Source organism: Etheostoma spectabile, chromosome 5, assembly GCF_008692095.1.
Source record: "Etheostoma spectabile isolate EspeVRDwgs_2016 chromosome 5, UIUC_Espe_1.0, whole genome shotgun sequence".
Classification (NCBI taxonomy): domain Eukaryota; kingdom Metazoa; phylum Chordata; class Actinopteri; order Perciformes; family Percidae; genus Etheostoma; species Etheostoma spectabile.
Genome location: NC_045737.1, coordinates 32,495,724 through 32,508,537, shown reverse-complemented (window position 1 = coordinate 32,508,537; position 12,814 = coordinate 32,495,724). Strand labels below are relative to the sequence as shown.

The 12,814-nt window shown below is 41.0% G+C and overlaps 1 protein-coding gene across 1 annotated transcript in view; it reads left to right on the top strand.

The window, feature by feature from the left end:
- Positions 1–12,814, top strand: part of ipo11 (importin 11) — a 152,455-nt gene that overhangs the window by 67,080 nt on the left and 72,561 nt on the right. The window contains exons 17-20 of the mRNA XM_032516504.1: positions 20–60; positions 1,000–1,116; positions 3,826–3,939; positions 7,899–8,014. Coding sequence (XP_032372395.1) covers positions 20–60; positions 1,000–1,116; positions 3,826–3,939; positions 7,899–8,014 — 388 coding nt within the window. The remainder of the gene's footprint in view (positions 1–19; positions 61–999; positions 1,117–3,825; positions 3,940–7,898; positions 8,015–12,814) is intronic.

Genomic DNA, 12,814 nt, shown 5'->3' with positions numbered 1-12,814 from the left:
ATCCTTAACTCACGACTACCTGTTGATGACTTTGAGTTCCGAACAGAGCAATTCCTCCCTGTGAGTACATCTATCAAGAATGTGGAAATAACTGTATATCTATCTATAAATTGCAGGAACTGTCTTTCTGTTATATGCATATCTCTTGAACTGTTAGTCCGATTGACAGGTGTCTTGCTTCGGGCTAAATAAGTGCAGTGTTAATTTTGACGTTGGATTAGAAATCCAAAAGATATCGTTAAGTATATATTAATTAAAAGAAGCACAAATTGGCTTTTTCCGCTCTAGCCGCTGGCCACTCCCTCTCTCACACCGCACACTGAGTGATCACAGCGACACACACACACACACACACCACCCACACACACACACACACACACAACACACACACACACACACACACACACACACACACACACACACACCACACCACACACGCTCACTCTCACCTCACTCTCACTCTCACTCTCACTCTCACCCACACACACACACACACACACACACACACACACACACACACACACACACACACACACACACACAAAGTCCTGTTCTGGTGGGTTATTAATGCAGATTGCTGATTAGCTCTCATAACAGGCCGGGTGGGTAGCGCACTGCCTGAGTCCATGAGGCTAATGTCCACTCCACATTTTCATTATGATATTTTGTGATTATAATCTGAATCTGCCCCGTTCTGTCAGGTCCATTGGTAGGTTAGTAGTAGGGTAAACAGGGGAGTTGCATAGGAAGTGGTTTGGGATCCTTCTGTAAGTCATTTTGGGGGACAATTTGGTTGTGATGAATTCTACAAGCAGCAATACCACAGGCCGAGCAATCAACCCATTCCCAACAGGCACATTTTCACCGGGCGCTGCACTTGTACTTTTTATTCCGCGATGAGTAGAATCAACATTTCAGTATAATCAATGAATACATTAACATTTTTACCTTTCCATTTACCCCTTTTTCTAGCTCTTAAGTTGTCTTTTCTTTGTTTAGTACCTCGAGTCTATCTTCGGGCTGCTCTTTCAGTTGTTGCAGCAGGTGACAGAGTGTGACACTAAAATGCAGGTGCTCCATGTCATCTCCTGTGTCATCGAGAGAGTCAACATCCAGGTGAGTTCTGAGATATTAAACAAAGAAGTGTTTGGAACATATTACTCTTCATATGAACACTCTCACTCCTTGTTTTGGACATCTTGGGTGATATATATATATATACTGCAGCTGTTTTCTGAAAATTGGAATCATCGATTTGTACTCTGCTGGGGACATGTGAAGCTGTAAAAAAACATTACAACACAGATACAAAACATCCGTCACCATGTACAACCCACAGACCACCAAGGTAATACAACCGTCGATTTTTCATATCCAGACACTGGGATTGATAGTTACCGGGAGTCCAGTTCTCGGCTCTTTGTAAATCACAAGACCGAAGGCAGCTTTTGTTCTCATGTCTGCTCTCATTTACCCTGACGATAAAGTCTCCACGGTAGTGCTTTTGTGGCCATATGGATTTTTTTTCTTCTTTTTCTGAGCATCCAATAAGTCGTTCTAATCCACTTAACTGTCAACCTTTAAAAAACTTGACCTTCCTCTTGACCTCCCCCTCCCCACGCTCTTTTCAAATCCGTTTTAGGCACATTCCCTTAAACAATCCCTTGACTTAAATCTATTGTAGAAATGGCTTTCATCATCCTTGGGAACTGTCAGTCTGGTTAAGTCTTCCTCAGCCACTGACCCTGGCTAAACTTCTAGAGGCAGTGGATGTTCCGTTAATATTCTAACTCTTCTCAAAAGGGATTTCGAACCCGCAAAGAGTGGCAGCAGCTGAGAGAACTAGGCACTGACACCATGAGTGCAGCCTGTGTTGAAATGAACATGACAGATATGCTGAGATGTAGCTCTTTTTCCTGCTGTCAGTGTCTTAAATGTCATCCTTGGCTGGTTTGTGGATCTGTTTTCTCACCTTTCATCTTTTTCTTCAAGGCTGTATGTCGTATTTCTTTTTTACTGTTCCCTCGGTCTCTAGCCAGCCTCTTATGAGGGTTAATGGATCAAAAAATCCCAGTGTGAGCTACAGGGAATACAGGGAGCATAAATCAGTACAAAATAAATGGCACCCCAATGTCTTAGAGTTGGCTGGCTGCACAGCAAATGTACCTAGATTACACAGTGGGCCATCACATTTTCTGATTCCACACAGGAATGAGAATGTTGACGTCCTTTGGGTGTCTGACCGCCCAGATGGCCGTTGTATGTTGTGATTATATCCCAGCTAAGAGGTGTTGTCCGGCCTGACTCAAAACATTCATCAAATGTGGCAATATAGAAGGTGTAGTGGCATTCCAATAGATTCAATCGATTTTTATTAATAATTAGTAATTTCACAATAAATTAGGCCCTCCTGTGCTGGCTGCCTGCACATAAGGGTTAGGGTCAGACATTGGGGATACTTATTGTGCAAACAGATTAAAGGTCATAGTATAGTGTAGTATTATATTGTATATGGTTTTATCACAGCTATGAATCAATCAGATTGCTTAATTTGAGCTACCCGTTTTATAAATCATTAGAGAGAGAATAATAAATAAAGCACAATTTTGTTAAACAATGATTGTTATAATTGTTGCTGTTAAAGATGTTCCGATATTGATACCAGTATTGCCTCCGATACTGCTTAAAACGCTGGTATCGGTGTCGGGAAGTACTGGAGTTTATTCACCGATCCGATACCACGTAATGAAGACTTAAAGAAAATCTACGTTAAATTAGTTTATTTATGTTCTTTTTCAGTTATAACTGACTGTCAAATTGGATAATAAAAGAGAGTTCTGTAGCGTTCTTTGTTTGTGTTTTATGTTTCACATAGAGTTTAAGCTGAGCCAGACCGACGACAAAGATAGAAATCAAATCACATCCATACAGGGATAGGAGTATACAGTTGTTAAAACATAATAAAATTAATGACACACTGGAATCAGATCAGTACTCGGTATCGGCCGATACGCAAGTTCAGGTATCAGAATCGGTATCATGGAGCAAAAAATGGTATCAGACCGTCTCTATTTTCTGTAGTATGGAGCATGGGTTCAAGTATGTTGGTATAAGATCGAATGTGGATTTTGGTGTCAGGTTTTTCTATATAAATGTATAACAGGCGTATGTGGTAAGCTGGTATGCATAAAAATGCATACTGAATAATCGGAGCATCATTATGTTACTTTACAAAAGGGGTTTAGTATGAACACTCACATCATGTCTCAGCCAATTTGGCTTCCATCAGCACTTTTACAGACTATAGAGCTGATTTCCCCTAATTCCCTGATTTTACTTAGAAGAAAACATATTCTTTGTGTTGTCCCTGTCTAGTATGTTCTTACCACATCCATTCTACTGAAGCGTGTTTTGAAGCAGCTGATTTATTTAATTTGTAGTGTTGAGCAAAGCAAAAAATGGCTTTTTTTTCTAAAAGATTGTTTTTTTGTTATTTAATTTTGTGAAATTTAAGTTATTTAACAAACTGTATTGCACATTTCTTAATGAATTTTCTTCTTATGCTTATTTAACTTTGTATGTTCAAGGTGAGAAATGCACATTTCAAAATTAAAATTATATATGATGGATATACAGTACATACTACATTGCTGGGACTGGAAAAAATACAGAGAACACCATTGTCCTGTCACTGCTCTCAAATAAGACTTAGTTTCATCTGCATCATCAACAAACGTGGTAAAATAGTTTAGTTGTTGGGGACGATACAGGTTGAAGCTAACAATATGTGTTTTGAATTTTATCTTTCATTTTCTTGGGCTTCAGATTCGGCCATACGTAGGCTGTCTGGTGCAGTACCTGCCCCTGCTCTGGAAGCAGTCTGAAGACCACAACATGCTACGATGTGCCATCCTCACTACACTCATTCACCTGGTGCAGGTATGGTGAAGAAGGCCCGCACATGCTCAGTGTTCATGCATGGAAGCATCCTTGTCAGCCAGGCAGAATTCGACAAGGGTATTATGTTTATGCACCACCTGCAGACAATAAGCGTGTGTGTGTTTTACATTTGTCACCTGGCTTTAATACAATAATGAAACAAAATTAAACATTGTTTTACTTCGAAATCCAGTAAATATCAACTACTTACTACATATCATTCAACTAGTGGCTTTAAAACACTAAACACATTGATTAGAAGAGCAATTGAAACAAAAAAAGGTATTTATAATTATCTGTGAAGGGGGTACAATTAAAGGCATTACTAAACTACACAAGAGCGCTGTTGAGCAGCTTAAGCCTAGATGTTTGTCTGTGCCAGTCTTTTCATATGGTTGCCAGCTGCCTTACCAAACTCAACACTCACATGATTTTGATTCAGTGCACAAATTTGGCTGGCTCACCATAATTTTGGATCAAGCCGGGACTAATCTCTCCCAGGATCAATAGTAAGAAAATAGTCCATTACCAAAACAATTGGAATAAGCAAAACCGCAACAAAAAAGCTATGAACATCGAATAGAAACTTGACAGCGAGGTTTAAAAGTTCTGTGGGTTAAATAGCTCCTTTAATGTATAGTTTATTGTGCACTGGGAGCGGAATTACCAGGTTCTGCAGCGTGACAGGTGGTACTGTTTAGTGGATTTGGCAATATGTGTGGTTTTACTTTTCTGGCCACACGATGCTGAGGAGGAGTTCAAAAATGTCTGTTAGGGAGACCTGCGGCAGGTGCATTTCCCCCAAACAGCTGGGTTACTGTGACACCGAATTTTTATTTTTATTTTTTGACCCTGCCCCCAACCTGACAGAAATTATGACTTGGCTGTCTTTCCTGCTTGTTGTTGTTATTCTCAGATTCAACCGCTCACACAATAAGCAAACAAATGGTCTAAACCTCAGATTAACGGTCAAGTGCAATGTAAAGATTCTGTTTTGTTGTTTGTAGGGTAACTTATATACTTTATTGGTAATCATTGGCCTCAACATTAATCAGGTTTACCACTAACTGAAGTTAGGAAGAAAATAGCCCGAGAAAGAAGCTCCATTCCCCACAGCATTGAAACAGCGTGTCTCAGCCTGCAGAAAGATTTGGACCACTATGTGCCTGTGGCCGCATTACTTCACAGATGAAGCGCTCAGTGATAGAGACACACTCTTTTGAAATAGTAACACATCTACAAGTACACCACTGTTGGAGCCACCGCAAGCCTACAGCTGAAGGGGCTTGGATTAGCAAACTGTGTAACCACACTCTATTGTAAATTTTAATATATACCATGTAATGCTGACATTAATAAAATATGGTTAAAGTTCTAGAGTTACTTCTTGGTTTGAACTAGTTCAAAGAAAATTATTTCAATCAAGAGATGCTGTTCTACACAAAACAACTTGGTCTATTGTAAGCCGTGAAGCTTTGTAGAGTATACTCTATGTTGCCAAATGGATATAGCCTTTGTGCCAGTAATAATACAGATATTACAGATACAATTAATATAGAATAATAGAGCATTGTTGTTAGTAAAATTCAACAACAGTGCTTGAGCTCACCTACACAAATTTAGAGATGGAGTATCAGTATAAGCAAAGCAGAGAGATGTGTACTGTGTACATTGTTTTCTTTACCCATAGATACATTTTAGCAGGGAAGCAGAATTCAAATTGCAAATGGTCACTGTACATCCAGGACACACTACTGGATGACCTACTTCTAATAATCATTTAAGGCTGGGTATGTATGATGGTGTGCTGGAGGGGAATACATACATTTTATTCTGGCTTTCAGCTTCACTGTAGAAAACCAATGTATTGAAATATACCATTGTGTTCGCTATAATGGATTTTTAAAATTGATTTGGTTTTTAAGTCTTCAACTGTGTTGCCAGCTGCACAGGCCTCGACTGTCCTCCATGAGTTAAAAGCCATGTGGTACTGTAGAAATCAATGACACAATGCCCAGCTGCTCATTCCTCTTCCTCATCTTATATAATAGGCACATACTTGTGTCCAATGTGGGTTCATGTGTAACAGCTGGTTGTGGCCGTTACACTTTAAAGAGCAATTCTCCCCATTTTCATAATTTCCAACTCACCCCTGTGCCACCTGAAAATTTGTACGACAACTAAACAAACATTGAGTTAGATTGTGCAGTTTTACCTGAGCCTTTTCTGAAGTAACTGATGTTTTAAAAGATCCATAAAATGAACATAATACATCTGTAAATAACTCTTTCACCGTAAAGCACTTAAATTGCAGCCAAACATAAGTACAAAAAGCCACTATTTATGACACCTTGTTATTGTAAGTGGGAAAAGTTGCACACGGTCTGCAGCGTGCTAACTCAGCTACATACAGTACATCTTATATTTATTATATTATAAATAATTAAAATAGATATTATAAATTAATTATTATATGCTATATTAATATATGTTATATAAGTTATGCTCTTGCATCATAAGTGTAGCATGGGGACAGTGTGCCCACCAGCTAGTGAGGAGCACGAGCAGGAGAGTTTTGAAATGAGCAGAGAGAATTTTGAAATGTTGAAGCGTTGTCTCATCTCCCGCTCCAACTTTGCTTCGGTAACGCTCACACTATGAGTTTGAAGCATTCCCCAGTCCATCTCTGTGTTACTGCAGCACAGTGGAGGAACGGTGCCCGCCCTCCTCCCTTTTAGCTGGCGGAGCTTCGGGCATTAAGGGAGGCTGGGCGCTTTTCATCTGATGAATACAATGCAGCTTTTTTTTTTTTTTATAGCAAGCGGTAATTTGAGTGGAGCTTCAGTGCAGTGCGATATTGAGTGGAGTGGCTTTAAAGCGGGAGAGCGGAGGGAGCGAACAGCTCCATGAGAAGCGGAAATTCTCCACACTCCACTCAGCTCATATGCTCTAGCTCACAAGGTGTGCCTTGCTGGGAAGGGGGTGAGTCTATAGCTAAGTTTCCATCCACGTCAATCGAATTATTTGAAGTTAGGTTAAAAAAAACTTGTGCGAATAAAGCTGGTGAAAGTGTGTTTCCATCCAACGGTTTTAAAGCGAATGAAAACCTGTGCGTAATGACGTCACATTCTGTTTTGCGATCAAATTGATTTTAGACATTTGAAGGTGTTCCTATTCATTTTCGGAGTCAATCGCACAACCTTCAAGCAAACATTTGCGAACAAAGGTTTTCTAGACAAAATGGATCTCGCCTTCTACCAACAAATGATCAATATTGCACAAGTTGTAATTGTGTTTTGTGCCGCTGTGAGACAGCTCTTTTTTGAGATATTTACTCAGGAGGACGTCCCACGGCTTGTCGTAACCTTTGTTGGCCATTTCCTTCTAGTGTTCCTGATAAATTATGGCATTTCTTAGATTTTTGCTATCTAAAATAGCAGTTATATTTTGCTTGTAAATTAACTTAAAAAAGTCTCTTGTCTCCTCATTCGTCCACTTCCATCTGTCTTGTTGACACCCACCATGTGTGCAAACGGAGAGGAAACACTGGGCAGAAATGAATTCTTCTTTGATTTTTGGCGGGTTGTAACCAAATGACCTAAAACTTAATCGCAATTCATTATTTATTCGACTCATTACGTTTCCACCAGAGTTTATCGCATAAGCCGTATATCATTCAAGATAAAATCTGATGAGACCAAACGTATTTCCTTTGAGTCGATATTCATGAAATTCTGTCGAATTTTACTCTTTCCATAAGGCATTTTTCATTTGATATCACTTAATTCAGATAAAAACATGTGGATGGAAACATAGCTTATGCTTCTCCACTCTGCTCAGATGGTCTGCAGGAAACACATTAAGCCAAGGCACATAAAGTAACAATCTCAAAGCCCCTGAATTCTTTGTCAGGTTTTCCTAATTTGGCATTTACTTGCTGTTTCTGTGTGTTCTCACAGGGCCTGGGGGCAGAGTCTAAGAATCTGTACCCTTTCCTTCTTCCTGTCATCCAGCTGAGCACCGATGTTTCCCAGCCGCCACATGTGTATTTACTGGAGGATGGACTGGAGCTTTGGTAAGGACACATTTTCCACATGCATATACACTACACGTTATATAAAACAGAAATCCCCAATGCACACATTCATAATGATCTGTTTTCCACCCTCGCACGTCATTCCACATACCCAAAGTATGACCATAGCTGTCTTTATCTCTCTCTCTCTCTCTTTTCCCCTTTTTTCTGTTGCTTAATTCACCGAAGTCTTTTTTTGACATATTAGTCATCCTCATTTACTGACTCGCGTTGAGTACGTATATGGTATCCAAAAGCAAACACTTTGCAGATAAGCAGTGGTAAATGGGCTCAAAGTGACATCTAGTTATAATTCACATTTTTACAGACAACCACTCTAGGTGGGCGATGAAGCTGTTGATAATTCATGTGCCTCACAATCTTGCCTTTATGAAATTGTTTTGGCCACATGCTATTTCCAATCTCAAGAATCTTCTGCAAAACAATATGCTCACTTTTGCAATTGCATTACGACCGCAAAAAGGTTTGGTTTAGTAGAAGATAATTTGCCTGCCTGTGGAGAGCTGCGATGTCCAGCATGCTGCCTGTGCTTAGAGTACAGAGCCACAGTCTTATGTCTCTTTTCTGTCTTTTATACTGCCTGATAAACAGTCATGCCCTATTTGTTTGCTTTGTTTACAAAATCAATGTCATTTTCTTTTGCTTTTATATTTTATCAGCTGATTGTCCTGCCACTCTTTGGGTCTCTTAGGATCATTCCGATTGCTTGGCCTCCTGTATTGCTGCTTTCGGATTTTTTTTTAAACAATTGTACCCCTAAATAACTTACAGAAGACCCTAAAAGCCATTAAAGGCTTCACCACAGACTATGGCCAATGACCCAAAGTCCAACCCCGGACGAAAAATGAGACGGCCTCCTAACGCTACAGCCAGAAGTAGGGCTGCATGATTATGGCCGAAATGATAATCACGATTATTTTGATCAATATTGAGATCACGATTAATTATGTATATTTGTTGATTTTAACCAAAACAAATTTTATAGTCACATAGGCTATTTATAACTGCTTTCACATCTATATTATGCTACATTCTTCTGTCTTAAGTTGTATGTTGTATAAACATACAGCTGCAACACATGTAAATGAAAATTAGCTATCTGAAATAAATATAACAAAAAAAAAATGGATCTCTGAGAAAGCTCCTTCACTTGTTTTCAACAATAACTGATTAAACAAGCTAGGGAGAGAGGAGGAGTGCGATGGACGCTACTTACTGAGAGACTGCTGACTCGTTATGAATGGGTCCAGCACGGGTCGAATGGCGGGTCAGCAGAGTTACACACGTCGTATGTATGAAATGTCTGTATCGTCACTGCGCTGCATTTTTATGAAGTATGAAATTCTGGCCATGGGTCACATCTCTTGCAGGTCTAGCAGGCTCCGCCTCACACACTATTACTCTACCAACTGAAGTTAGTTGCATTCAATAACTTTTTCTATGTTTTTCGCCGTGGCAAAAAACATAGAAAAAGCAGAGTTACCAGTGGAAACACTGGTACAAATACAGGTTTGCCTCTCATGCTTAACAATGTGCAGCTGCGTTAATAACAATTAAAACTGTAGACAAATGTCAGAAGTGTGAACCGGCGGCCGCTGTGTCTCCCCGTGTTGCCAAGGAGTCGTGTGTGAGTTAGTGGGGGCGGGGCTGCGCAAAGAGTAAGAGGAGAGATCCAAACACAGGCACGGCTTTACAGAAGAAATGGGTCATGTAACGCAAAATTAAACCATATCGATATAAACAACACTGATTCAAGAGGCAGCGGATGCAAGGACAATAGCACCGACGCAACATAAAGGAAAAATGTAACTCGCACCCTAGAGCCCTGTGAGCTAACAGACACTAAGTAGCACTAGTCACTGCTGTTGTCTGAAAAACAACACAGACGGGACAAATGTTGCGTTTACTCGTAAACTGGTAAACCTTGTGACCAACGTATAACCGACTGCTATCTGGGAACAGGGAACAACTCTGACTGGCACATGATCAGACAGTGGTTTACGGAGCGGTAGATGGGCTTTGCAAAAAAAAAAACAGAGCGTTCTATGAAATGACACATTTAAAATATCGCTCGATCACGCAAATTTGATCGTTTGAAGCCAAAATCGTGGTCGTGATTAAAATTTGATTAATTTCCAGCCCTAGCCAGAAGTACAGTCTCCTACAGAGCATTGTAGCATTCACAGTCGAGGATTTTAGTGGATTAGAGTCTTCTATAACTCTTCCAGCTGTGCTGAAGACATGCTCGCAGTTGTCGTTGATGCTGCAGCTGGCGGGGACACTAAACACCGTGCGAGCCAGTCTTGACAGTCGCGGTAGCATGGTCTTGTGTTGTTTCCACCTGCACAGCACCTCTCATAGTTTCTTTTAATTTCTTGGATTTCTAAAACATAAAAGCTTGATACAGGCTTGATGTTTGTGTGAGTGAAGACCTGAGGCCCATCACAAAGGTGGTAAATTAACCAGTCCCGTGGGTTTGGGGCTGAAATGCAGGTGTATATGACTTACTGTGTACTTCTACTTCGGAGGAAAACGTTGTATGTAGGAGCGGTCAGTAAATCAGCACGCATTTGTTTGTAGTGTCACAATGACACAATCCGGTAAAGGGCAATTTATACATTTATGCATGGGAAGCATACACTCAAGACACCTTTGTGACAGTACTCAAGATTGTCCATAGAATGTTTTCAAGTATAATCCAAAATAAATAATCCATTTAGTTTTGATAATCCATTATGCAAAACAAGTTCATAAAGTTCAGAAAAGGGTTCAACATAGATCCTTGTTTGAGAAGGAATGCAGGAGTCCGTATCCATTGAGTGCGTCATCTCTAGGTGTACGGCTCTGCTTGCGAGGCACGTAAACAAGGCTCCATAACCTTTGACTTTGTTGCGGCCACACTTGGTTTCTATAGGACCAAAGTAGTCCAGTATCAGTAACGGGTGGCAAATCGGGTGTTATCCTGTGAAGAGGTAAGTCAGACATCTTTTGGCTCATTGCTGTGCCATGCCATCTCTACACAATCCTGTGTTATACTTCTTGCAGCAGAGTTTGCACTAATGAGCCAGTATTTTGTTCTGAGTTTTGCGATCATTTGATTTCTGCCACAATGACCGACCAAGGTGTGGGTGGTGTGTAAGAGTGTCTTTGACAGGTGATTGTCCTTGGGCAGAATGGCTGGATGCTTGGTTTCCGCTAGCATTGCTAGCTTACTTATTCTGCCTCCAACTCTCAGGATTTCTTTTTGGAGGATGGGATCTGATTTATAAATCCTACTGTTTCTTTTTATGGGTAAGCCCTTTTGTAGAGAGGTCACCTCATCTTGGAGGGATTGCTGTTAAACATGGGATACGAGTGATTGCTTGGCCTTGGCTAGATCCTCCACAGACCGCTGTGACCCAGTTGGGTCCAAGTTACTAATTTGTCTTTTTTAAATTCAATTGTCTCAGAGTTTCTTGGAATTTTAAGAGCCAGGCTGACGATCAAATGAATTTGTTCCATGATTAGAAGTGCTCGATAAAATGAGTCGGAGGACTTTGATTCTGCAGCACACTTTTACTGAAAACCACGGCCACCTTCTTGACCTCCCGGTCACCGTCGGACAGTATGGGTGGTACTTGGATTACTGGCCAGTCTGTTTCAGGTCGCATCAGGAAATGTGGCCCTTACAGCCAGTTTCCTTCTTGAAGGAAGGTCTCAGCTTTCATGCCTCTCGAAGCACTGTCTGCCGGATTAAGTCCAGTCTTTATGTGGCCCGATTGGGATTTGTTTGTCAGATCCCGAAAAATGGGCACTCTGTTAGCCACATAGGTTTGAAACTTTCTGCCGTCATTTTGGATGTATTTTAGGACGGCAGTGCTGTTGGTCCAAAAAACTCTGAGTCTCCGAGGGTTAACTCAAGCTCTCTCCTTAGCATCCTGTATATCCTTGCAGCAAGGACTGCGCTGGCAAGCTCCAGCCTTGGGATAGTCACCACCTTTAATGATGCAATTCTGGCCTTCCCAATCACAAACGCAATGTGAGGTAGACCACCATCACAAGTCAGTCTCAAATAGCTTACTGCCCCATAACCTTGCACACTTGAATCGCAGAAGTGGTGCATCTGTGCTCCTGTAACTTTAAAATCTGGTGGCCTAAGGCATCTCCGGATTCTTAGGCTGGAAATCAGGTTAGGCTCTTTTAGCCGCTCCTTCCATTTGTGTGTAAGCAGTTGGTATTGGCTCATCCCATACACAATTAAGCTTGCACAGGTCCTGCAGTATTCCTTCCCCGGTCAGCATGACTGGTATTAGGTACCCTAGAAGATTGTATACTGAGTTCAACACAGAAAGAATGCTTCTGCGGGTAACTGATGGTTGTTTCGGGGGGGATTGAGAAGAAGAACATGTCTGACTCAATGTCCCATCATATGCAAAAAGCTCTTTGTAGGGGCAGTTTGTCTTTATTGACGTCTAGATCTTTGACCTCTTTTGTTCTCTCTTCAGTTGGAACCGAGGCAAGGACTGCTCGAATGTTACTGATCCATTTGGTGAGCTTAAATCCACCTGTGGAGCATACTGATCTGAGCTCCTTTGCCAGAGAGATTGCTTGGCTCTCATTTGGGACAGATTTGAGACAGTCGTCTACATAAATGTTGTGACAAATGGTGCTGAGGACTTCAGCGCAACACTTTCCTTCGTTATTATCAGCGGTCCGCTTCAGTGCAAAATTGGCACAGCTTGGGGATGAGACTGCTCCGAAGAGATGCACCATCATCCGGTACTCTGCTAGCAGTTGCTT